At 35.2% G+C, this 23,963-nt stretch overlaps 8 protein-coding genes across 14 annotated transcripts in view; 5 read left to right on the forward strand and 3 right to left on the reverse strand.

Moving 5' to 3' along the window:
• LOC108974614 overlaps window positions 1-5,867 on the forward strand; it is an 18,220-nt gene extending 12,353 nt beyond the window's left edge. For 2 of the 4 annotated variants that reach the window (XM_018942544.1, XM_018942546.1), the window contains exons 5-6: window positions 1,154-1,638; window positions 3,871-5,867. In XM_018942544.1, the coding sequence (XP_018798089.1) occupies window positions 1,154-1,638; window positions 3,871-5,409 (2,024 nt within the window). In that variant the 3' untranslated portion in view covers window positions 5,410-5,867. Of the gene's footprint in view, window positions 1-1,153; window positions 1,639-1,687; window positions 1,801-3,870 lie in introns of those variants that run through there. The other 2 variants (XM_018942545.1, XM_018942547.1) reach the window with 2 other exon arrangements.
• A 928-nt stretch (window positions 5,868-6,795) lies between these two features.
• Window positions 6,796-9,119, forward strand: LOC108974618 (protein NipSnap). The gene is made up of 7 exons (XM_018942554.1): window positions 6,796-7,079; window positions 7,821-7,892; window positions 7,989-8,168; window positions 8,275-8,443; window positions 8,506-8,630; window positions 8,687-8,829; window positions 8,893-9,119. Exons 2-7 carry the CDS (start codon window positions 7,843-7,845, stop codon window positions 9,039-9,041), a joined length of 816 nt encoding a protein of 271 aa, XP_018798099.1. The 5' UTR covers window positions 6,796-7,079; window positions 7,821-7,842; the 3' UTR covers window positions 9,042-9,119.
• An 896-nt stretch (window positions 9,120-10,015) lies between these two features.
• LOC108974615 (60S ribosomal export protein NMD3) lies at window positions 10,016-11,738 on the forward strand. Its single transcript, XM_018942550.1, has one exon. The coding sequence runs from the start codon at window positions 10,180-10,182 to the stop codon at window positions 11,731-11,733; it is 1,554 nt and encodes a 517-aa protein (XP_018798095.1). The 5' UTR covers window positions 10,016-10,179; the 3' UTR covers window positions 11,734-11,738.
• LOC108974616 (protein prune homolog) lies at window positions 11,738-13,056 on the reverse strand. The gene is made up of 2 exons (XM_018942551.1): window positions 12,966-13,056; window positions 11,738-12,907 (listed from the first exon to the last, which is right to left on the reverse strand). The coding sequence occupies exons 1-2, from the start codon at window positions 13,008-13,010 to the stop codon at window positions 11,822-11,824; spliced, it is 1,131 nt and encodes a 376-aa protein (XP_018798096.1). The 5' UTR covers window positions 13,011-13,056; the 3' UTR covers window positions 11,738-11,821.
• On the reverse strand, window positions 13,050-14,657 carry LOC108974617 (transcription initiation factor TFIID subunit 8). 2 transcript variants are annotated; one of them, XM_018942552.1, is made up of 6 exons: window positions 14,381-14,657; window positions 14,030-14,316; window positions 13,823-13,970; window positions 13,623-13,751; window positions 13,306-13,557; window positions 13,050-13,158 (listed from the first exon to the last, which is right to left on the reverse strand). In XM_018942552.1, exons 1-6 carry the CDS (start codon window positions 14,520-14,522, stop codon window positions 13,058-13,060), a joined length of 1,059 nt encoding a protein of 352 aa, XP_018798097.1. In that variant the 5' UTR covers window positions 14,523-14,657; the 3' UTR covers window positions 13,050-13,057. The 2 variants fall into 2 exon arrangements, with proteins under 2 accessions (XP_018798097.1, XP_018798098.1); XM_018942553.1 differs by lacking the exon at window positions 13,050-13,158 and having other exon boundaries at window positions 13,241-13,557; window positions 14,381-14,655.
• A 192-nt stretch (window positions 14,658-14,849) lies between these two features.
• Window positions 14,850-16,974, forward strand: LOC108974610 (protein RMD5 homolog A). Of its 2 annotated transcripts, XM_018942540.1 has the most exons (5): window positions 14,850-14,923; window positions 15,028-15,504; window positions 15,559-16,340; window positions 16,428-16,732; window positions 16,801-16,974. In XM_018942540.1, the coding sequence occupies exons 2-4, from the start codon at window positions 15,246-15,248 to the stop codon at window positions 16,698-16,700; spliced, it is 1,314 nt and encodes a 437-aa protein (XP_018798085.1). In that variant the 5' UTR covers window positions 14,850-14,923; window positions 15,028-15,245; the 3' UTR covers window positions 16,701-16,732; window positions 16,801-16,974. The 2 variants fall into 2 exon arrangements, with proteins under 2 accessions (XP_018798085.1, XP_018798083.1); XM_018942538.1 differs by having other exon boundaries at window positions 16,428-16,974.
• A 30-nt stretch (window positions 16,975-17,004) lies between these two features.
• Window positions 17,005-23,963, reverse strand: part of LOC108974607 (DNA-directed RNA polymerase III subunit RPC1) — a 59,598-nt gene continuing 52,639 nt past the window's right edge. For both annotated transcript variants that reach the window (XM_018942534.1, XM_018942533.1), the window contains exons 6-13: window positions 20,020-20,437; window positions 19,785-19,942; window positions 19,429-19,706; window positions 19,082-19,349; window positions 18,594-18,734; window positions 18,405-18,523; window positions 17,833-18,340; window positions 17,005-17,346 (exon numbers count right to left, since the gene is read on the reverse strand). In XM_018942534.1, coding sequence (XP_018798079.1) covers window positions 17,152-17,346; window positions 17,833-18,340; window positions 18,405-18,523; window positions 18,594-18,734; window positions 19,082-19,349; window positions 19,429-19,706; window positions 19,785-19,942; window positions 20,020-20,437 — 2,085 coding nt within the window. In that variant the 3' untranslated portion in view covers window positions 17,005-17,151. The remainder of the gene's footprint in view (window positions 17,347-17,832; window positions 18,341-18,404; window positions 18,524-18,593; window positions 18,735-19,081; window positions 19,350-19,428; window positions 19,707-19,784; window positions 19,943-20,019; window positions 20,438-23,963) is intronic.
• LOC108974612 (brachyurin) lies at window positions 21,699-23,317 on the forward strand. The gene is made up of 2 exons (XM_018942542.1): window positions 21,699-21,957; window positions 22,522-23,317. Exons 1-2 carry the CDS (start codon window positions 21,859-21,861, stop codon window positions 23,257-23,259), a joined length of 837 nt encoding a protein of 278 aa, XP_018798087.1. The 5' UTR covers window positions 21,699-21,858; the 3' UTR covers window positions 23,260-23,317.

Raw genomic sequence — 23,963 nt, forward strand, 5'->3', positions numbered from 1 at the left:
AATATATAATAAATGAACAAAACTTACAAGAAAATATTTAATAATTATAACAGTACACTAAGTAAGTTCAGTGAAGTTGATAATGTTAATTGGAATAAATGAAAAAAGATTATTGAAATAAGAGGGAAAAAATAATTACAATTAAGTGCAGCGTTCGAAAGTGAATGGAATTAAAAATATATGTATGTACATATGTATATAAGTTAAAATTTAATTGTTTAACTTGATTTCAATAAAATTTTATTTAGTAAATGATAAATTATAAACAATTAAGTATAATTTAAAAAAAATAAAGAATCAGAAATAACTAAGGGACAAACCTAGTGTGGGAGCCTGAAAAAATCGATTTTTGGGCATTAAATAAAAAATACTATTATATTATTTATTTTAAAATTTGATTTACATATGTATGTAGATTTCACTATGAAATTTTTTAAGCAAAAAGAAATATTTTTCGAGTTACACGCAAACCCTCTGCTGCTGAAGATATCCATACCATATGATAAAAATAAAAATACAAAGTGATGAAATGGTAGCGTTTAAAAAACACAAGTTAAATTTTACCCTAAGTTTTTATGCTTCGCCTGCCAAAATTCGATTCTTTGTCCGATTTAAATTTAATATTTATTATTTTATGTTTTAAACAACATCTACAACTGAAATGAGTATCTAGATGAGTCAAAGTGTAAAAATATCTACAGCAATTTGTTGAAAATTTCTACAACCCCGCATATGTATGTAAATGGAACAATTTCATACGGATTAAATGTTAGCTTTTTCTTATGTGATATTAAACTTAATATTAATAAGTGCCAATTAATTGAAATAGGTAAGCAAGAAATAATATAAAAGAAAAAGCTTTAAAAAAGAAGAATCAAAACTAGTCAATTTAAAAATTATTGCATATTAGACTCAATATGCATATATATACTATATATGTACGTATGTATATAATAAAAAAACTGTAGAACTATACTAAAAAATTTAATATTTATCTATTTTTTTTCATATGTGACTATAAGAAAATTTTACTAAAACTGTTTTCTACTTAGATACATATAAAAACACTTACAACGTCTCATAATTTATACTAATTTCCCCATTGTTATTATTTTGTTTACTTACGTGCTTCATTACATCGCTAAAAATCAAGTAGCCAAGATTATCGATAACATACCAACACCTACATCGATAGCGCAACCAGTCGCTGAAAGCGATACACTGAAATCCAAATGTAAACAAAAGTGGGCATGCAATTTATGTGGTCACAAAGCAATGACACAACAACAAATTATGGCGCATACATCATCACAACATTCGTGTAAAAATCAATATCAATGTATGCATTGCGTATTCAATGCAACCCAACTAGTACAAGTTATGTCACATGTCGATGAGAAACACCCGGGTAAGAAGCGTGAAGCGCGCTATGTCTTTGAAAAATTGGAGGGGAAGGAAGAGGATAGTAATAATGTAAATACGATTGATACACGCCCGCTCTGGCAACGGGACGATCCCACACGCGTACGTCACATTCGTGGCATATTAATGGAGGATGAAGAAGAGTCAGAACGTTATAGAAAGCGTTTACGCTTGGATGATATTGACGAGATAGTGGAAAACGATGATGGCGATGAGGTAGGTTTTTAAGTTTTCTCGTTAAGCAAATAGTCATATATGCTTTTAGTTTTTAAAGTAGGATAACTTGAAATTGGAACTGATGCAATATTTACTATAAAAAGTATTTTAGTGTACAAGAAAACATAACTTTCAATAGATATTAACTCAAATAAAATAAGGTTTAAGAATATTAATTAATTTATTTTATAATATTTTTTAAATAATAAAGCTTAGTAAATACAAATTGGTGTATTAATTTGAATGTTTCGCTAATAAAATTTCGTACATATAAATGAAAGTTGACTAACATTTTAAAACGTGCTTTTGTACAGCAACGTAATAGTATAAATGTATATCTAGCTAAATTCGTATAAATGGATTTATTTCATAAATTTGGGCTAATCACCGCCAATGCCACATAAAGTAAGTAGGGCGACAATACAATGTTGCCATTTATTCCATAAATTAATAGTTTAATATTTAAAAAATTGCCATAGTACATACTATACATATGTATAATTACGTAGTAACACATCAATCTTTTCTCAAATAGTTCGAAAATCGGGTAGCTTATACGAGTATACTTCTATTCAATAATATTTGATTGTATTTACGGATATCTATACTCTATGCGTAATAATTGTATACAAACATAAAGCGAACGAAAGAAAAACTTGAGTTGTTGACTTTGAAGTGATTTTATCTTAAACTATTTTAGCTTTTAAACTGCATCCAAGAGTAATCTTTTGTATTTTTCGTATTTAAAAAAAATGTTCTAATCTTTGAGCGACAGAAAAAAGCTTGTTAACTTACTGTGGCAACACTTTAAATGCAATTATCTAGTACTATAGGTACCGTTACTTCGTCTGTACTTTTTGGGAAGTGAATTATTATGTGCGGTTGTAGTTTTTGATGAAAAAAATGGTGAAGAAACCAACATCTCTAGATTTATAAGCTTCGGTAATAAATATTGCTTAGATAATGAAAGGGATTACGGCCAAAGACTTTCAAACGGGCGGCATTCCTCCAAATTACTGCAGCAATGTTTTTTGCCGCTACAATAACAACAATTCATGAAATAGGCGATTAGTAAAAAAATCACATACTATTTTTGATTAAATTATTGCTAAATTCAAAAAGACTGGTGAAGTTTGGAAACTTGTTGGTAGTGGAAAGCCCAAAAAATTTGCACATCCCAGCCTAAAAGTAAAGTTCCTCGAAATATCAAGGAGCGCCCCAAAATAGGGCGCTGAAAATTAAAAATTAAAACATAATTTATTGCCGTCAGCAGCTACACTCTATTTAAATGGTGGTAACTGCTTTGTTCAAGATAGCGAATCGAGTCAACGTGAAAAAAAGCTGCCACATCCTTTCCAAAGACAAGCCTTCAATTTCATTAAACACTTGTAATGAAGGCAAGGTTACAAAAGCGCAAAGTTAATATAAAAAATTATGTTAAGACTGCTCCTCAAGAAATCTGGGTAATTATATCTCTTGAACTTACACAAAATTTGGTGCAAAACGAGTTTTTTCTCACTTTGGGATACGACTGTAAAAGTTTTAATAGTCGAGAGATAAGTCACTTCAAAGTCAAAACATCTCCCTCTACAAGTTTGTTTTGGTTCACTATTCATGTTTACATTTACATATGTATGTGGAGTTTTCTCTGTTATATTTGCCAAATACTTTCACATATTTGAAGTGAAAATGTTTATGAGGATTGCAATTAGGCTTTGCACTGCTGGAAATTTATTAGTACTTTTGCTCAGGGATGCAAATTTAAATAGATTTAGTGATTTATTGAATTGAAACGCAGATTTAAATACATAAACTAATGCTTTTAGATGTCAAATCCACTCTAAGCTAACAACAGAAATAACTTTTTATTTATCAGCTGCGTTCCGGTAGTACATGGTTCAAAGGCGCAAAAAAATGTGCATGCTTATAAGGTTGACACATTTTTAGTATGACGGGCTAGAAATACTAGTTTCAGTATTTCTGGTATTCGTTTTGATTGCAAATCAGCAGTATCAATTGCTTTTTAGCGGAGTTTTTTTTATGATTTCATTCAGTGCACATTGCACCACCGGAACACAGCTATAAACTTGACATTTTCACGTAATGCATGCCAATTCTATTTCTGTGTAACATTTACAAAAATGCCGTCGACGTAAAGCAGATTATTGCTGTTGTTTTTCACAAGTTTATATAATGTGTATATTAATTTGAAACTTACTTCAAAATTTTCAGAATATAAATTTAAATCAATTTGGACTAGTGTGTTACTATTGTTTTGCGCAATGCGCAAGCCCCAGAGAACTCTTTGAGGCACATTGGCAAGCGACGGTCTGTACGAAATACGATGCAAAGAAACCAATGCGCTTTCGCATTAGCACACAACTTAAATGCGCGCATTGCCTTTCGTTTGTGGGCAATAGTCTTCAGTTAATGGAACATATGAAGGAGATGCACAAGGCAACCAAATATTTAGCCGCAGATCCACATGCCACTGCCGCTGGTTTAACTTGTGGCCATTGTCCGTATCGTGGGCAAACATTGCCGCATTTAGCACAGCATACTGCGCGTTTACGTCACAAACCGTTCGACCTGAAAACCATGTCGGTTGCACAACTAGAAAAACTTAAAACTATCGGTACACCTTTAAGTTATGTACAATGTCTCAGTTGCATGGAACTGCTGGCGGATCAAAGTGCCTTCGAGGAACATGTTTTGGAGCGCGCCAATGAGTGTGATATGAAATCACAAAAGATCGTTAACAAGCTGATCTATGCGTGTGCGTTTTGTCCGTATTCATCACAACACGAAATGGCTGTATTACGTCACATGATCGATCATTATAGCGGCTTCAAGCGTTGTTGTTTTTGCACACAACCACAAACAACATTTAATGGTTACATGCAACATTGCTACTCGGATCATCGCGAGGAAATCAAAAAATTCTGCACAATCTATACCATTATGGAAATTAGTAAATTCTTGCAACAGATGCTGTTAATATTCCCAAATGGTCTAACTATGGATTTGTACAATCTACGTTTAACGAACTGTCTGAAGGAGTACGGCAACAAACATATAAAGCAATTATATGAAGAAATACAAAAAACTTCACAACAACCGCCTATACCGCGCCTATCTCTAGGACGGCTGGTTGCAAAGAAATGCAGTGAAGCAAAAATATCTTCAGCAGTGACACCACAAAGCGCATCTGCCTCGACGGCGGCCGCTTTACAGCTGGCGGGCAACAATGTCAAGGACTTACAAACTGTCTTCAAAGCGCAAAAAATTATGAAACGTCGCAGCACAATTGCATTGGGTAGAGATGAGACCGCAATTACACGTTTTACAATGAATGCGTCTGCGAATGATGTTACTGCAGTGTGTCTATTTAATGGCAAAAAGCGCAAGTTGCAACATAACTTGGATTTACTGCCACCACCAGTTCCCATGTTTATCCCCACAGCTGCCATTGACAGCATTGATAACGATCCGCTAAGTGTGAGTGACAATGAAACGACGCAAACAGAATTGCAACCGTTTAGCTACTATGGGCAGACACCCGAACCAGTGGATTTGAATAAAGTATTCATCAAAATCGCTGCTGCCAATACCGTGGAGACAAGCATCAATATATCTAAATTCAAATTGCTGTACAATATAGCGCCGCGTGTCCTGGTGACACCAACCGATATGACAAAGTACCGCAAGCTTAGTGTAAAACGAAAGTATATTAAACCATGTCCGGCGAGTCACAAAATCAGGTACGCTTGAGCGTTGTAAATACATACATATACTCATGTATACGTACTTATATAAAGTTAATTATGAGATTAGCTTCACTTTAATGTGACTATGTGGTTTCGTAATAATTTTAAGCAGCTAAAGAACCATATTACAAAGTTTAAAAGTATTAAACTACCCGTTAATGCATTGGAAGGCGAACAAACGCTGTGGATGATACCATACCACGTATAAGCAAATAGCGACCAAATGTGAAATAAGTACTTTAAAAAAGTTACTTACGTAAAATATTTTGATATCATTTAAATTCCTATTTTTTATAGTAATGCGCCAAGAAAAGACTTACTTACTGTAAAAACAGTCTAGGAACTGATTAATTATAGTGATCCTTTAGAAAGACATGAAAGTAATGCAATTATATTTAAGTTTAAGGTATCGTGATTATTAAAAATTAATTAATTAACAAATATACGTATCTTAAATATAAAAATATGTGAAGTAAAATATGTAGGTACATATCAATAAACATTTATGTACATACATTCAATAAAATATGGAAGAGTCGTTAAAAAGTTTGTAAAGCTGAGTTGGTGAACATTGTTTTTGTTTTCTTATATTTATAATTTTATGTCTAATTAATTTAACTGTAAATACTTATGTATATCACAAAATCCTAATAGAAACATTTATATAGACATATGTACATATGTATGTACATATACATATTTATACTTCATGTGCCGTTGCTGATGAATAAAACTGAATTGAAATGCAAGAATAAAAAGTTGGTTTGTAAAGGTTTCTATTCGGGCTCTTAACATTTTTCGAACAACCTGAAAACAGATAAAATAGTCGGTTAATACTATTCGAATAGTTGCTCTGCTGCAAATAACTGATTAAATGAAAATTGTTTGAGAGATGTAAAATGTTAATAGTACTGCAAAGTTTCTATAAACTTATATATATAAATGTAGAAACATTTTTTGTTACATTAAAAAAAAAAGAATGAACGCTTCGTATTCTAATAGTAGACAACGTACGGTGAACCGTCTAGTTGAGAATAGTTGACAACTTACGACTATGCGGATACCGCAAGTCGAATATTATTCGAATATTACACTAATCGGTTAATCGAACAGCTCTATTTTGTATATTACTTAAGCCCTAAAGAGAAAAGCCAAAATAGGTAAGCGTTCTTTTAAAATTCATTGTTGTAGATGATATGATGACTTTGTATAATAGTTGTAAAATCTACAAGAGTTAATTTTTTCATTACCAAAATCACCAAAGATGGTTCTGTAGTCCTCAGTAGCTGGCAGCACCAACATTGTGTTCCCTCATACATGTTCAACTGTCACAGTTGATAGAAAGGCACGAATATATGGTTGGCAACGCCAAACAACTGCCATCAATTATCTCAGTTGTCAATGGTGGAGCAAGTGTGGAGAAAGAATTAAAAGCGAGGGTGAATTTTATAGCAGCAGCAGAAAAAGTGGAGCGCTCATAGTAGAAGTTTATGCAGTCGTTTAATTTTCGTAATTTTTTCAGTTAGTCGTTTATTTGTACTTTGCTTTGAGTTTAAACAATTTTATAGTTACTACTGCTGTGAATTCTAAGCTCTATCGACGCTATTGCCACAGTTCGGTGCTGTAACCGCACAACGACTTTTCCTGCATATACGGCATTAAATAGGGCGAAAGGTAATTGAAATTAATACAAAGAATACCAAACAATTTATTTGCGGCACATACATATATACAGATGGCCAGTACTACATAAGAGTATGGTAAAGCAAAAAATTTTTTTTTTGTTTTCTGGAGAAATTGCGGCGTATTGGTTGTATCCTTTCGAGTGGCAATGGATTGCATGATTACTGATAAGCCTAAAATTTTTCCAATATGGAATTAATACAAAACAACAAATACAATTTTGCTTAAATCGGCGAAACCCTTCAATAGTTTCTGACTTATGAACATACATATGCATGTATGTGTGTGCATATTTGTTAAAACAATTTCTATATTATGCACGGACAAAAATAGACTAATGGAGATGTACAACAAGAGCACTACACCTCCTGAACAAATATCGTCAGAAATCAGCAGTATTATAGTACATACATATCTATGTACATACGTACGTAAGCATATATAGCGCTGTTTTTTTTGTTCTTTTTAGCTTCTCAGATAATTTTTGATGCCATACGTGCTGAAATTACGTACACATATTTGCTATATACATACACCTATATAATCTTTTTTGGTTTTTCGATTTTATTTGTTATGCCGCTGATTATGAGAATCGAGGTGCAAATTAGAAAATGTATAATTCAAACAAGACCGGCAGTGCAATTGATTATATTTTCACTTTAATTTGTCGTTTATACTTTCAAAGACTTAGTTTTATTAATTTATTTATAGATAACATTTTTTTTATTGCAGAATTTAACAAACAAATAACAAAATGATTAAATTAAAGAATTTATCGAATGTTGTCAACAACACAACAGTACGGTAAGTGAACTCAGTGAAATAAGTTATTTATTGATACCTTAACAATTTATTGATATAGAAGATAAATAAAATGTACTAATTCTTGTCATTATATAGCGCCATAACTACCTCAGCACCACTCAACGAAGCCGACTCATGGTTTTCCAAGTTGTTGGTGCGCAAAATTGAGCCAACTAAAGAATCGCACAGTCGAATGCTTAGTGATAAGGAAATCATTTATGCCTTGCATACGCACAATGTACGTCCCGGTTATATGGATGATTATTTGAAAAATTAGTGAGTACTATTTGTGCAATCACTTAATTTAATGACGTGGGCTGCTTACATATACATATATTTATTTATATAAACTTGAATGACTGTTTATTTATAAACAATTTAGCAAAACTTCAGTACAACTGGTAAATGATAAGAAAGCGAATTTGTCGTGCAATTTAGTCGCATCATGGACCGTACATGTTGGTGATATGGATCAATGTTTGCATTTATGGAAATACACTGGCGGCTTTGAGAAGATCGATATCGCCAAGGAAGATTTGTGGCACGATGAGGTTATTTTAGCTAAATATAAATATTTTATGTGAGCAATACTAAACTCTTTACACATTTGCAGGAGTACGTGAGTTTAATGAATGAGCGCATAAAGTACTTACGTTCACGTCATTTACAATATCTACTGGCATTTAGTTATTGGCCTAAAATTGAATTTCGTCCAGGCAAACATATCTACGAAATGCGGTAAGTTAATAAAAGAATAAATAATTTGAAATTCAAATTTTTGGCACTCTTTCTAGCTCATATCGTTTAAAACCTGGCACAATGATCGAATGGGGCAACAATTGGGCGCGAGCCATTAACTTCCGTAAACATAACAACGAAGCTTTTGCTGGTTTCTTCTCACAAGTAGGCCGGCTTTACAATGTGCACCATATTTGGTGTATGTATACTGTATTATTTTAATATAAAAATGTAAAATATATAGATATTATTCCACAAACAGGCTATAAGTCCTTATTGGACCGCAAGGAGACACGTGAAGCTGCCTGGCGCTCTCCCGGTTGGGACGAGTGTGTCGCCTATACCGTGCCACTTATAAAAGATATGCATACACGCATTTTAGCTCCTACTGAGTTCTCGCCATCACAGTAGAGCCAACGTAAGCATAAACCGTATATATTGTTACAAATAGCAAACTTTTTTAGGGCCTCCAGCTAATTTATTTTCAAACAACTATTGAGTTTTTGAGCTATACACACATATATGCTATGAATTGATAGAATAATTGTTGAAGGCGTGAACGCACAATATTTAAGCCAACTACAGTAATGCTTCCACATATACATTTCTTTTTATTTTCGAAAATTTTCAATTTATGTGCAAAATATTAAGCTCAAAGTTTGATTTAATCTCTTTATCATGTACAGTGTTGGCGCTTTTTAATATAATTTGTATAATAATTTAAAATTCATGCATATTTATTTGCCAAGCAAAAGAAATTGTTACACTAAAATCAAAAATTATGAAATTGTTATAAAATCAAATATATTATTAAGAAAAATAACGCATTTTTATTTAAGTTGTTCCAACTGTTAATTCGCAGTCAGAGTTGCGCACAACTGCATGCGATTCAGAAAAATTGTACGTGCGTACGCCGTATAATGGTCGAAATCAGAATCGAAAATTCCTTTTCAGCAGGTCGTCGATGTACTAGGCGCCCATAAACGTGCAGAAAGTGTTTGCGCCCGGCACGGCGTTGCCATACTTACACATTTTAGATTATGTGAGACATGCGTTGCCAACCTCTTATATCTGGGGTATAGAGTTGCCAGCTTATTCAATATAAAAAATTGGCAATTCTACAACGACCTGACAATACAAAGGCGCTTGGCGCAATACGGAATATTGCCATTGGAAATTGTTTGCATGCTATATTAAAAAACTAATTTGAATAAACAAACCAATAAATTTTATATTTCTATATATGCTTGCTACTTTCCAATTGAATTTGTATGTTTAACATAAGATGATATCTATTGTGCATCATAAATTTCACAATAATCAGCAATTCACTTCTGCTATGTTAGTTGGCAACGCTTCATGTATGTCAATTTCATTTATGTTGACTGCCAGCTGAGTGCATTTCAGTTCTGCACGTGTTTCAAAACAAAAGTTTTTAGCAAACTGCGCATAAAAAACTCGTATAAAATTATTTTAAAGTAACAGCGTCGCCTAGTTTTAACTACTTACATTTGTTTTCGTTTCTTAAAATATAAATACAAATCACAACATGGAGTATATGGAACCGTCGTCACAGCCTACAAAAACTACCATGATCTTGTGTTGCGAATGTGGTGTGCCCATCGAACCAAATCCTTCCAATATGTGTGTAACATGTCTACGCAATCACATAGATATCACGGAGAACATACCGAAACAGGCAGTATTACATTTCTGTCGTAACTGTGAACGCTATTTACAGCCGCCCGGCGAGTGGGTAACCGCAGCATTGGAGTCGCGCGAACTGTTGGCTTTGTGTTTGAAAAAGCTGAAAGGTTTAAAAGCTGTCAAGTTAGTGGATGCAGGTTTCGTCTGGACAGAGCCACATTCCAAACGCATAAAAGTCAAACTGACAGTACATGGCGAAATTAATGGAGGAACCGTGCTGCAACAAGTTTTCATCGTGGAATTCACTGTGCAGAATCAAATGTGTGATGATTGTCATCGTACCGAGGCGAAAGATTTCTGGCATTGCTTGGTGCAGGTGCGACAACGCGCTGAAAACAAAAAGACGTTTTACTATTTGGAGCAGCTGATTTTGAAACATAAGGCACACGAAAATACGTTGGGCATTAAGCCATTGCATGGTGGTTTGGATTTCTATTATGCGAACTTCAATCATGCAAAGAAGATGGTTGACTTTTTGCAATATATGGTGCCAGTTAAGGTGACCACGTCCAAACGTTTGATTTCGCATGACATACATAGCAACAATTTCAATTATAAATACACATGGTCTGTGGAAATAGCGCCCTTATCGAAGGATAGTGCAGTTTGTCTGTCAAAGAAGTTGCGTCAACAGCTGGGTAATCTTTCGCCAGTTTGCTTGGTGTATAAAGTTGCTACCGGTATACATCTAATTGATCCAATGACTGCGCAAATATCAGAGTTGCCGGGACAGATGTTCTTTCGCAATCCTTTTGAAGCGCTGTGTGATCCGAAACAATTGGTCGAATATGTCGTTATGGATATCGAACCCATCATGGATAAGGATCGTAAGCATATACCCGGCACAGGACACGTATCGTTTCGCCACGTTTTATGCGATATTTGGGTGGTGCGTTCCTCTGAGTTGGGCATAAACGAAAATACGATACACACACGTTCACATCTTGGTCATTTGCTGAAGGTAGGCGATTCTGTAATGGGCTACAATTTGGGTGAAGCGAATATAAACAACACTGAATTCGAGAATTTGTCTGCAGATCAAATTCCTGATGTGTTGCTGGTGCGTAAGTGCTACGCTGATCGTCAAACACGTTCGAACAATCGTAACTGGAAGTTACGTCATTTAGCCGATGAGGCAACAGATGAACGCAGCAAACATGACTTCCATGAATTCCTTGAAGATTTGGAAGAGGACGTAGATTATCGTAAACAGATTAACATCTATCGTGATGCTAAAAAAACGCTGCCTGTTGATAGTAATGATAAGCAAGCCGCGAACGATAGCGTGCCACATATTACGCTGGCAGAAATGTTGGAAGATCTAGCTTTGGACTGTGGAGATGATGCCATGGGTGAAGATAACGTTGATGAAGGTGCCGGTGCCAAACAGATCTGAAGAATTGGTTGTTTATTATTTTAAATTAATTTTTTTAGAGTATGTAATAAAGAAAATTATTTTGTGAATCTTGAATCCGTTTCACAAACTATTTTGGCATTTGGTCTAAAAGTTGTTTCACCAGCGGTAAAACATGCTTACGTGTCGCTTTCATGTTGCCCATTTTATAGAAACTGCCGTTGAGAAAATTGCAATTTTCATAATGCTGTAAACAAAGCGCGGGCTCAGTGGATTGCACAAGCTTTTCACCTATTATTTTGCATAGTTCATTGCATTTGAAGTCTATCAAACCTAAATCACGTTGCACTTGGCCATTTTCGACTAACATACCCATTAAAATAACGATGGCAGAATTTGTCTCCTCTGCAAAAGCTTTAACCGCGTTCGCCGCATCTGGTTTCTCTATGAATTGCTGTACTAACATTGGAAAGCCTGGAATAGCAATATTCACACTGTCATCGCCGTTTGAAAGTATTTTTAAGTCCTTCCGTAAAAGCTGCACTGATGTTAAGCTACTAATATCGGCACGCGCCGCCACTAGAGCGTCGAATAATTTTGTGCGCTCAGTTAAAGGCTTGCTGTTAGGTAGCTTTCTCAACAGTTCTTCAAGTTTTCCACAGATTTCGAAATCTTTTGGTGTAGCACGATTTGCAGACTCACTGAAATTTACTGTGTCTAGCACTATAGTGCTACGCAACAATGTAAAAAGCGTTTCACTGTCTGTAGCTTTAGCTTCAGGCGTTAACATAGACTTAAGTACTTCTTCTGCTATTAACGTTGCACATGAACCTACTAATTCTATATGTAATTTACAAACGTTTGATAGCTGGGCCTTCTCATCAAACGTGCGATGATCAAAAACTTCCAGGCAACGCGTAGCAAATGGGCTAACATGGTGATCTACGAAAATAAACTCACTGCGTGTTAAATAGTCCTCTTGTAGGTCATCTCGAAAAGTTAAGTGCTCGTCGCCAATTGCATGTTGTTGGAAAACGTAATTAACTTCAGTTTTAAGCGCATAATCGCATCGTGGTATATTAAGGACTGGCAGAAAATTACGCGTGGTGTGGCTACTGACGACATTTTGTTGCTGATAATGGTAGGCAAGTGTGACTGCGCACACGGCGGAATCCAAATCGCACGATTCATTGCCCAAAACAATGCAAACGGGTTCCTAATGAAGCAGTCATTTTACAATGTGTTCGTATAAAATTATTAATATAAGTACATACTGCCGAATTCACAAATCTGCGGCTTTGTTTCAAAAAATTTAACATATTGTGCAAAATTTAATTAACAACTTCACCTCTCACTAAATATCTAACTATTCTTTAATAAATGAATTTTTTTCTTTTGTAGGCAAATTCGTTGTGGCCGGTAACTGTAAACAACACCTGCCGGTAGAATAACAGCTGATTGAAATTTCTACGCCATCGTTTACCAAAATTTGACGCCGTCATTTTAAATGAAGAAAAGAAAAGATCGCAAAGGAAATAATTTGTTTTTGTTGTTTGTACTAAATTATATGCTTTTATCAAAGTATTAAATAAATAAATATTAAGGGTTAGTTACCCGCACCACTACTTGTAGATGAAGCAGTGGCAGGGGCGACAAGCAGTGTGGGATCTGGTTTAGCTCGTTTAGGTAGTGTTGCTGCCCTTAGATATGGATTATCTATATTTGGATTTTCTAAAATAGCTTTGTTGGTGGTTGAATTAGGCTTGATGTCATTTTCGGGCTTCACATCTTTTTCGCTTTTTGTCTCAGCTTTCATTTCACTATCACCCTCATCTTCGTTACCACTTTCATTGTCGTCATTGTCATCTAAAAAGGCAAACATAGCGCGTAACTTCGACTGAATAAATTTAACTTTTCTGCAATGCGCTTACCCTTGGATGTCACATCTTCCGTACGATTTGCCACCAAGTAGTGATATTCCAACTCCTCGAAATCAAATACTTGATCAGTGGGATTTAATGCGGCCAGATAAGGTGGGAATGCAGGTTTGCATGCAATTACTACAATATTTGTTTATATATGATGTTCATATCAAATTTGGGCACATATAAATTTTAGTGGTTTTACTCACAGGGAAACATATTGTCCTCATTGTCGAAAAGACTGTGCGTTTCAGATGTTTTTGAAAGGAATTTGGTTAAAGCCTTTTCAACATCTCTTTTTTGGTTAGCTGCTTTTTCACGTATAGCTTCGTACTCTGTCACTGGTTGTTTATGCGTCTACAAACGTGTAAACAAAAATGTAACCAATTTTTGGTATAATATATGAACTTATTTACCGGTGTTCGCACATATGCGTGCGGGTCGGGCAATGCAGGCAAATAGTTGGGCACATGAGGTGGATGTGAAGATTTTGTGCCCGCTTGTAGTAGATTTAGTTGCTTTTGTTGCGAAGCTTGTGATGGCATTGGTATTATCTGACGACCATCACGCTTAGCAAAAGCTTCAATACCCTGTAGTGATATGCCCATGTTGACAAGTGCTACAATCACATCACCAATTACAGGTATGGTGCGTCCAGAAAACTCACAGAAACTTCGTGCTGATTGCCCCACTTCCACAAGTACTAAAATGGATAAATTGCTTTAATTCTTGAGAAATAGTAAATAATTGTAAAAAAAAAAACTCACAGCTTTGTAGCATTTCAGTAAGCGTTTCCAGGCACTCCTTGTCAACGGTGTCAAAACCTTTTTCCATTAAAATTTGTGACACCGCCAAGCTTAGGATTTTGCGTCGTGGATTGGATGACTGTGTGGAATCGGCTTTATCCATTTTGAGCTATGTAGTTATAGTAGCTTACTATTTTCTTCAACTTGGGATGAAATGTTGCAGTTTTGTTTACAAAGCTATTTCAACATTTTCTGCTTCTTTTTTCAGACATAAGTAACAATAGAAAACTGGTTGGTATTGCCAACTACTTATGGGTAGTTATTTGGTACACAAAAATTTTTGTTCAAATTTAAATTGATTTTGTTTTAATAATTTAAATTCTTGTATTAAAATTGAAAATATAAAATATTGTTAATTTGATTAAAATTTGACGTTTCTACTTATAACATTTCAACAAAAACATTACAATTTGAAATAAAAGTTTGCATCTGGCATTACAACGAATAGGGATCAAAGCAAGAAATGTGAAAATCTTCAGCAAAGAAAAGCAAACTTAATAGCACGTAAGGAAAACAAATAATTTCGAATATTTTCAATGATATAAATACCATTTTGTTGATAAAATTTTAATATTTCAACTCTTTTTATATTTTTTTATTTCAAAAAGAAAAAAGAACAACGAAACATCAAATCTTCTCTCGAAATAAAGCATTGCAGAAGTTTGAAGAGATAAGACCATCAAATACGCAAACAAAGAAAATACAAATACAAAGGAAAAACAATTGTGTTACAGTTCTTTTTGGAATATTGCCCTAGAAATCAACACGCAAAAAACGCAATTTAAAACAAATAAATATTCATCACATTGCTAGTGTTAACTGCAAAATGCAAAGCGCTGATGTAGAAGCCTTGAACTCAGTAGGCAAGGAATTGGATCGTGTTATTTATAAATTGAAAGATATACGTGAAAATGCTGCAGCCGAAATCGCTGATGTTGCTACACTGTTGGAGGAGTTGATGAAAGTGCTAAACAAGGCAGAACAAGAAATGTCTGGCACAATAAATACAAGTACCCAAGTAGATGCACCCTCCGATGTAGATGATCCAATGGCCGATGAAGCTGATATGCAAGTTGAAATGGAACGTAAGTTGCTACCAATCACTACTTTTATTTGCATTAATACATTTTTTATTATAGCCGCAAAACCACGACTTAATGACTCTCAAGTCAAACATGTGCTGGATACACTACAGAAAGCTAACGAAAAGTTGCAACGAATATCAGCAGAGCATCGTGATTTGCACGGCGCCGTCTCCAAAGTAGGCAAAGTAATTGATCGCAATTTCGTATCGGACTTTACTGCTACTACGCGTGTTGATGCGTTACAAGATGAAGAGAATCTGATGTTGTTAAATAAAGTAATGGCGAAGCATTACTGCCGCCAAGGCATGGATGATGTAGCACGTTTGTTAATAAAGGAATCGGGTATGCCCGAAGAGATGGCACAAGAAGTGTTTGATTCAGAAAGTAGCTTTGCTGAGATTTATCGCATTTGGAAAGGTATACAACAGCAGGAGTTGGGACCGGCATTAGAGTGGGCAACACGCTACTCCGAGGAATTAATTGCCAAAAATTCAACACTCGAATTCAAATTACACCGTTTAGCATTTCTGCAAATAATGTCGCGTGGCATTAGCGCACAAGCCGAGGCAATTGCATATGCACGCAAGAATTTCGGCAAATTTATCGATCGTTTCGAACACGAAATACCAAATTTAATGGGTTGTTTCATATACTTGCCTATGGGCATAGATAATTCGCCGTATAAGCATTTGATCTCGTCACAAGTGTGGATGGAGGCATCATATGTCTTCATGAAGGATGCGTGTCACACTTTGGGTATTAGCAAAAATTCGGCTTTATCAGTAGTTATTAATGCGGGTTGTACAGCGTTGCCGGCATTGCTTAATATTAAGCAGGTTAGTATTTAAATTTTATTTTTAATTTATATGTCTTTGTATGTAAAAAATTAATTAACACATTGCGCTTTAATATCTCAATTTCAGGTTATGCAGTCACGTCAAGTTTTAAGCATTTGGAACGCACGCGATGAGTTGCCAATCGAAATTGATCTTGATCCCGAGTACCGTTACCACTCAATTTTCGCTTGTCCCATATTACGTCAGCAGACCACGGAGGATAATCCGCCGAAGAAATTAACTTGCGGTCATGTTATCTCCAATGATGCATTGCATAAGCTTAGTAATGGTCACATACTCAAATGTCCCTACTGCCCCGTTGAGCAGAATGCCGATGATGCTGTACGAATCTACTTTTAAACGCGTTTAATTACACATTTACACAAATTCTCTGCATATTTTCGCCCAAAATCATTAATTACAAGCATTATATTTAGCGTTAAATCATTCTACGAAAATGTGTTTGTGTGTGTAGTTATAGTAGAAATGTAAAATAAGCAACAGAGCACTGCTGCAAACCGCTTGCGAAGGCAGAGAACATGAAATTTAGTTATTTAAGTGATTGTAACTACGGTATTTTAATGAAGTAAAAAAATTGTAATTTTTTTTGCGATTAAAAAAACTTGAAAACCCATTAAACGACTTTCAGTTGCTCAGCATTTTGTTAGAATTACATATTTCTTAGTATATTTATTTTTCAGAAATTAATTTTTCGTTTCGACCGCTTACAACCGTAGAATTAACAGTATTTCTTGCAATAAATTGCATACATAAATATCACCGATTTGGTATAGTCCATTTACCACAGAGGTCACGCTGATACAGCATGAAATAATGGCGGTTCCACTTCCGGCAATGCGGTGTCCTCATGATTGTGTATAAGTTTAAAGAGTCCGGTACCAATGGAGGCGGGCATGCCCAGTATAATACGCTCGGAAACACCATCCACGGCATCCGTTTGACCAAAGTAGGCGGCATCGAATAAGTGATCGGCGGTTTTTTCAAACTGTAAGGTAATGTTTTTAAGTAATGGGTTGTTTTGACGGTGGTTTAATCGATGATTTTCAAAATTAAGGAATGCGGAATTTTATACGATGTTAAGCGAGGTTATGAACAAATGAGGCTTTGACATCGAAAGAGATTTTGCTATTTTTTAAGATACTGGGTTTTATCGTAACAAGGAGTGTCAATTCGACAGCACTCCTCCAAATTACTTCAAAAATGTTTTCTGCCGTTACAGCAACAACAACAACAACAAATATATTAAATGTACCAAATTCAGAAGTATCAGGTATAAAATTTGTTGCTGGGAAATACATTTTTCAATGTTAGGTCACATGTACCTTTATGATAATTATACAAATTTAGAGATTTCTGGGGCAATTTGTTGGAGAACTCTCTTCTTTCAGTTATTTTCGAAAAAATGTCACATGGATGAAGGGTAAGGTTCACTCCATATAGGAAAATAAAATAATGTCTTTTCAACACTTACCGAAGCCAGATTGAAGACACTTTCACGCATTTTGGCCAAACCATGTCGCGTTATGCCCAACACTTCACCGCGCGACGTCATCTGACTAGCCAGCAGCATAATATGACGATGATCAACACTCATGCCATGCCCTTCCATCACATCCGTGATTTCCGTCATGATGGTGGTGCGTGCAGCCTCAATACCCAATGTATTATAAACTTCCCAGATATTGTTGCTTTTGGTGCGTGCGCCGACAACACCAAAAGTGGCCATAACATCGCGTAAGCCTGCGCCCTCAATACACAGTTTATATGTGGCCGGCGTGTGTGCATCATCAATAGCGATGACAGCGCGTGAAATATTCGGCAAACCAGCAACGACGACATTTTGTATGGATATGGTGAGGCGTTGTAGTTCGGCGTTGAGTGTGGCGCCATGTTTGGCAGTATCAATGTGTACAGTTATTACTGAGGAGCCGACAACATCTACTAACGCCGGTTTGATGCGCAGCTTCGACGTACAGATGCTGGTATATAACGGAAGTAGCGGTTAAAATTCAATAATTTAGTAGATTAACTGTGTTTACTTACGAGTAACGTACTGTTTCGGCATTAATCTCTAAACCTAAAACTTTTATGCGGTTTAAATCTAAGCGTATAACTAAGAAACAGTCATCTGGCCTATATACCTCCTCGATGTAAGATGAAATCTGCATGGAAATGTTATTTAAAATAACGCATATAGTTGATATAATGTTACTATGCTGCTAGGGCACTTACCTCGCCGAGCGTAGTCTTCTCAATTCGCGCCTTCACTTTACGCGCAAACTCCATGCTGGTGTTATTCTCAATTTCAGCAGTTATAATAGGCGTTGAAATTGTTTTTGTCGCATTAATAATTTCGACAATACGTGGTACACCCTGTTTATAAGAAAATTTGTATATTTTTGATGACATATTAAAAGAGCTTAAATTGAATTAATATAATTGAGAGAATTGGAATTTTTTCGAGCAACTTATTCGAGATACAATATTGTTGTTGTTATCATTACAATAACTAGGCATTGAAAACTATAAATCACGAAGAAATAGAGACACAAAAAATAAAAACAAGCATCAACTTTGAATGATATTAGATCGTAACGACCTTGGACAATAATTTATGTAAAATTTTGTGAAGATCACTCGTAAAATAAAATAGTTTTCTATACATGGACTTGATTTTGATCGTTCAGTTTGTATTGTGGGTTCTAACTCTTCATACACACCTGTGTAATATTCATCGACGCCACACCAGCAAAATGGAAGGTTTTCAATGTCATCTGTGTGCCTGGCTCACCAATACTTTGCGCCGCAACAGCGCCCACAGCAGTGCCAGGTTCAGTTACAGCACGATTGTATTTGTCATTGACCCAACGCATAAATGTGCGGATTTGTTCCTCAGTCAGGCGTTCAATTTCGTTAGCCAATTTCGGGTGACGTCGGTATTTGGCTTGTACATTGGCGATTTTTTGTGCGACTTTTTCGATAAATGTGCTGTTGTTGTTGTAAAGCAAATATAATTATACTATCTTTGCACACATATGGTACATATATATTATATTAGGTTGCTTACATAATTTCGCTTTGAAAATCTTTGCGACTCATGGTAAATTGATCTTCGGTGAGTATTTTACGCACTACTGGTGAAATATCCGCTGCGGCTTGCGGTGTGCTTTTACGATCGGGCATGGTGGCGCGCAAATGATTTAGCTGGCGTACCAAATCTACAGGTTTATTTTTGACTTCCATGAAAACGGGGTCTAGGCCGTCGCCGCCATATATCAACTCAACTATTTCACCTATGGCATTACGAACGGAGCCATCGTAGTGTACAACCAGATCTTCCAGGCACTGGTGAAATGTGGTGGAATTATTATATATATAAACAAAAACTTACTATTTATAGAAAAAACAAAAAAAAAAAAATACCTTCACCAAACGACGCTGCAGATAACCAGTCTCGGCCGTTTTCACAGCCGTATCGACCAAACCCTCACGTCCAGCCATAGTATGGAAGAAAAATTCCGTAGGCGTCAGACCCGAGTAGAAACTATTTTGTACGAAACCACGTGCAGCCGGTATGGCGGCTATTTCGAAAAAAATAATTTAAAATTAACGTAAAAAAGTTTAAAAAATATCTAATATAATCTAGTATTGCACTTACAGAATTTTTCGAAATGTGGCAGAGCACGATTTTCAAATCCATTTGGTACACGCTTGCCATTGATAGCCTGTTGGCCGACGCAAGCAATCATCTGTGATATATTGATGTTGGAGCCTTTGGAACCGGACAGCGCCATTATAAGTGCACTATTAGTGGGATGCAGCTCACGGAAGCAAGCCTTAGCTGCCTGCTCACGTATAGAAGAGAGTTCACGCAGCATTACGGCCTCTAATGTTTGTTCCGGTGTACAACCTGGTTGACATTGTAGTGTACCTTTCTTCATTTCCAAAATGTATTCATTGCATTTGGCATAGCCATTTTCTAATAGCTTTTGTTTTTCCTCCAACAACTTATTGCTGGGTGTTACATCGCTAATGCCGAAGGAGAAGCCACGATTTTGTATGAAATATGATGCGATCTGCAAATATTATTTCGTTTTTGTTTTTTTTATTATTAAAAAGCTGGGAGTATAGTTTTTAATATCAAATTGAAGCGTTTTTTGAGTCAGGATCAGGCTATTTCTTCTGAATTCGAGTTTACAGAACCGGATCAGACACATATTTCATCCCACCAAAGACTGTCATCTCGTCAGCATTTCTTAAAATTATTTGGAGAATGTTGTTGTTTTAGCGGTAGAAAGCATTTCTGAATTATTTTCGAGGAATGGCGCCGAGTTAACAGTCCTTGGTCGGATAAAAATTCGGATCTGTTCCAATTACTTAGACCCCACTGTCATAGGAACGGTTATTTCAAAAATATTTTCTGACGTTACAGCAATAACTATTACCGAAATTGTGTAGCAGAACAATTGCTTTCAATATATTTCGATTATTGTGTAGCACTGTAACTACAACATTAGGAACGGCTGACGCCTTAAGTCTGTCTGAAGAAAGCTCATCAAGGATTGTCAATTGGTGCCGTCACCATGCCTTCAGGAATGTTTTCTGCCGTTACAACAACAAAAAAGCACTGGCTTTGCTCTCTAATGCAAATATAGTGGAGCCCTCCCACCACCTGTCTAGAGCACGTTGACGTCGGAACGAAAACTTAATCACGCAACTGGTACGGTGCTCTTTTAGAGTAACTTGATATGAAGTAGTGTCTATAAACCAGCTCTCAATAACGAAAAAATATAAGTATGAACATCCATAATTTCCGTTAATTCCTTAAACCAACAAACAAATACCCCAATAACCGTTATAAAATTGATGAAGTAACGAACTTCTATAAATAAAATTCTGACGATACCAATAGAAAGCAGTGATAACTCGTTGGTATACAAAGCCAGACACATACGCTTGTACCATAAAAATACAAGAGCAATTAGAACTAAAATTGATTGAAATTGCTTCCCGGATTTGTACAGAAATTACACAAAATTTAGTAAACAATTGAGACTTGCTATCATTAAATTTTTAGCAAAGACAAAACATGTCGTAAACACTATAATTAAGAGAGCACAGCACCTGTTGGGCCGATAAGATATTGAATAACAATATTTGATGAATGAATTAAACAATTAAAAAGTACAAAGTGTACAAAAGAGATAGCATTGCCTTTCTCATGGCAAAAATTTTAATTTTTTAGAGCTTAATATGATAAAAACCATGGAATGTATGAATGTAGATATGCATATATAAAACCGTAGCGGGAAACATTTAGAGATAGTATGCCTTAATCACTGGAGTGAGAAAGTATTAATCGGTTTTTAAAACTTGGCAACGGTCGACGCGTCAGAGCAGTTTGTCGTGATTTCGCAAAGTTCTGGTTGTTGCGGAGAATTACTGTAGTTTCTACTGAAAACCAATTACTGTGGTTTCTACTGAAAATTGTATTATAATGAGAGTTGAAATTCTGGCATGCCTGTGCCTTACGAGTATAATGCTACTCGCGGTTGCACAGGCCTATATAGAGCCACGAACAGATTTGGGTGAAATTGTGAGTTCGAAATATTAAGCAGTTTAATTAGTGAAATAAAAAAATAAAAATGCTGAAATGGGTTGGTAGTTAAGATTTTTAATAAATGTGGTTAATAATGAAAATGTGTGATTTGTTAAATAAAATAATTAAAATCTATCCGTGTAGTATCGCACGTGATTCAATACAAAGCTGAAAAAATAATAATTTCCCTTATATATTTCAATGTTTACAAAAGGAAAGTGTACTCGTATTTACATTAGAACTGTAATATTTTATAAATTGCACAGTTGGCAATGCGGAAATAAAATTAAAGCGAAAGTTCAAATTTTCTATTTTACTTCCGATTGCAGCTCTCTTGTATTTAATGCAAATAAAATCAGGTGGAAAAGGCTGTAAACTCATTTGGGAAAAGTATGATCAGAATGAATATTTATATAATATAACAATTAATGTATGTATGTATGTATAATAGTGTGATTTTTTTTTTTTTAATCATAAGAGTATCAATTTTAAATTAACTCTTCTGTTGAAATCATTACATTAGTGATGTATGACTTAATTTTGTATTTTTTATGTCAACAGCAAAATCGCATTGTATCTGGTAGTCCGGCATCACTTGGTCAATTTCCCTGGCAAGTAATTTTGAAAAAAGATCCGATCGAATATTTGCTATGTGGCGGTTCAATTATCGCAGCAAATTGGGTGCTCACCGCGGGACATTGTACATATGGCCTAACATCTGTATTTATTATGTTCGGTACTGTGCTACTTAATAATCCCAACGCTTTAAATATGACCGCAACCCAGCTGTATATAAACCCGAATTACGATAGTGCGACACTAAATAATGATGTATCATTAATTCAGCTACCAACAACATTGACATTCAGCAAAACTATACAACCCATACAATTGGTGACAAATGATTATGCGAATTTCAATTTTATTGGACAAGTAGCCACGATTGCGGGTTTCGGCTTAACCGACGATGATTATTTGGAATCCTCAAATTTATTATTGTATGCACAAGTGCAGATTATCAATAATAGTCAATGTGGCGACGTATTTGGCTCGAGCGTGGTGATACCTTCAACGCTATGCGCGCAAGGCGAAAATGGCACTGACATGTCGATATGTAGTGGAGATTCTGGTGGACCGCTAATAACACGCGATTTGAATGGCAATTGGATGCAGATCGGTATAAACTCATTTGTGGCAGAAGACATGTGTACTATGAAGTATCCATCTGGTTTTGCGCGTTTAACCTCGTTCCTGAGTTATATTTCACAGGTGACGGGTATTGACTTCAATAGTTATTGATTGCGGGCTTATACTTGAGTTATAAAGGAAATAAACTGTGCTATGATTTTCAAACTAATTTCTGTTTTTTATAAAAACCTAACGTATAACTTAAATAAATTGTTTGTGTAATGAATTTTTGTGCCATAAACTATCAGGTATGTGTTAATCAAACACCTAGTTCTGCAAATAAAAAAGTTTAGAGTTTTTTCTTAGAAAAATATTAGTTTTTGCAGGCAATTGATGGTTTTACACATAAATATACATTGGTTTTAATCTCTAATTATTTCTTGTAAGTACTTCAATTCTTATTAAGATAAGATACGAAAATAATTGTAAACCAATCAGTAGTGTTCAAGTTATATTTTTCTCAAGCAGTGTTACTAAATTAAAAAAAAAAAGTTTGGGGATTTACTGAGTTTCGATAATGTGATATTTTTATTTTATTTTAGCTGATTGGAGCAAATTGCGTTGTGAGCGTTTTGCCTTTTTTTTGCAAGCAATTGTAATCGCTCTTCTGATTGCTAACACTAATTTGTTCATTTAGAGCATTTTTGTTTTCAATGGGAAATTAAAAGAATGCTTTCACAAGCTTAAGGAGTAATTAGACTGATAATGATTGGGTACAACAAAATGTATATGAAATAATACATATGCCATACTAATGATAAAACCAATTATTATCAGAGGAAAGTGGAAGTTTTAGAATTTTGTTACTATATAGG

This window comes from Bactrocera latifrons, unplaced genomic scaffold (genome assembly GCF_001853355.1).
Source record: "Bactrocera latifrons isolate USDA-ARS-PBARC rearing strain unplaced genomic scaffold, ASM185335v1 scaffold_57, whole genome shotgun sequence".
Taxonomy (NCBI): Eukaryota; Metazoa; Arthropoda; class Insecta; order Diptera; family Tephritidae; genus Bactrocera; species Bactrocera latifrons.

Coding starts and splice junctions, on each gene's coding strand:
- LOC108974618 (XM_018942554.1), top strand. CDS start 7,843: ATGATTAAATTAAAGAATTTATCGAATGTTGTCAACAACACAACAGTA. Junction 7,893..7,988: donor GTCAACAACACAACAGTACG/GTAAGTGAACTC, acceptor GTCATTATATAG/CGCCATAACTACCTCAGCAC. Junction 8,169..8,274: donor GATGATTATTTGAAAAATTA/GTGAGTACTATT, acceptor TAAACAATTTAG/CAAAACTTCAGTACAACTGG.
- LOC108974615 (XM_018942550.1), top strand. CDS start 10,180: ATGGAGTATATGGAACCGTCGTCACAGCCTACAAAAACTACCATGATC.
- LOC108974612 (XM_018942542.1), top strand. CDS start 21,859: ATGAGAGTTGAAATTCTGGCATGCCTGTGCCTTACGAGTATAATGCTA. Junction 21,958..22,521: donor GAACAGATTTGGGTGAAATT/GTGAGTTCGAAA, acceptor TTATGTCAACAG/CAAAATCGCATTGTATCTGG.
- LOC108974617 (XM_018942552.1), bottom strand. CDS start 14,522: ATGGATAAAGCCGATTCCACACAGTCATCCAATCCACGACGCAAAATC. Junction 13,558..13,622: donor GGAAGATGTGACATCCAAGG/GTAAGCGCATTG, acceptor TTGCCTTTTTAG/ATGACAATGACGACAATGAA. Junction 13,159..13,305: donor ATCTACAAGTAGTGGTGCGG/GTAACTAACCCT, acceptor ACGATGGCGTAG/AAATTTCAATCAGCTGTTAT.
- LOC108974616 (XM_018942551.1), bottom strand. CDS start 13,010: ATGTTAAATTTTTTGAAACAAAGCCGCAGATTTGTGAATTCGGCA. Junction 12,908..12,965: donor GCAGATTTGTGAATTCGGCA/GTATGTACTTAT, acceptor CTGCTTCATTAG/GAACCCGTTTGCATTGTTTT.
- LOC108974610 (XM_018942538.1), top strand. CDS start 15,246: ATGCAAAGCGCTGATGTAGAAGCCTTGAACTCAGTAGGCAAGGAATTG. Junction 15,505..15,558: donor TATGCAAGTTGAAATGGAAC/GTAAGTTGCTAC, acceptor TTTTTATTATAG/CCGCAAAACCACGACTTAAT. Junction 16,341..16,427: donor CATTGCTTAATATTAAGCAG/GTTAGTATTTAA, acceptor TCTCAATTTCAG/GTTATGCAGTCACGTCAAGT.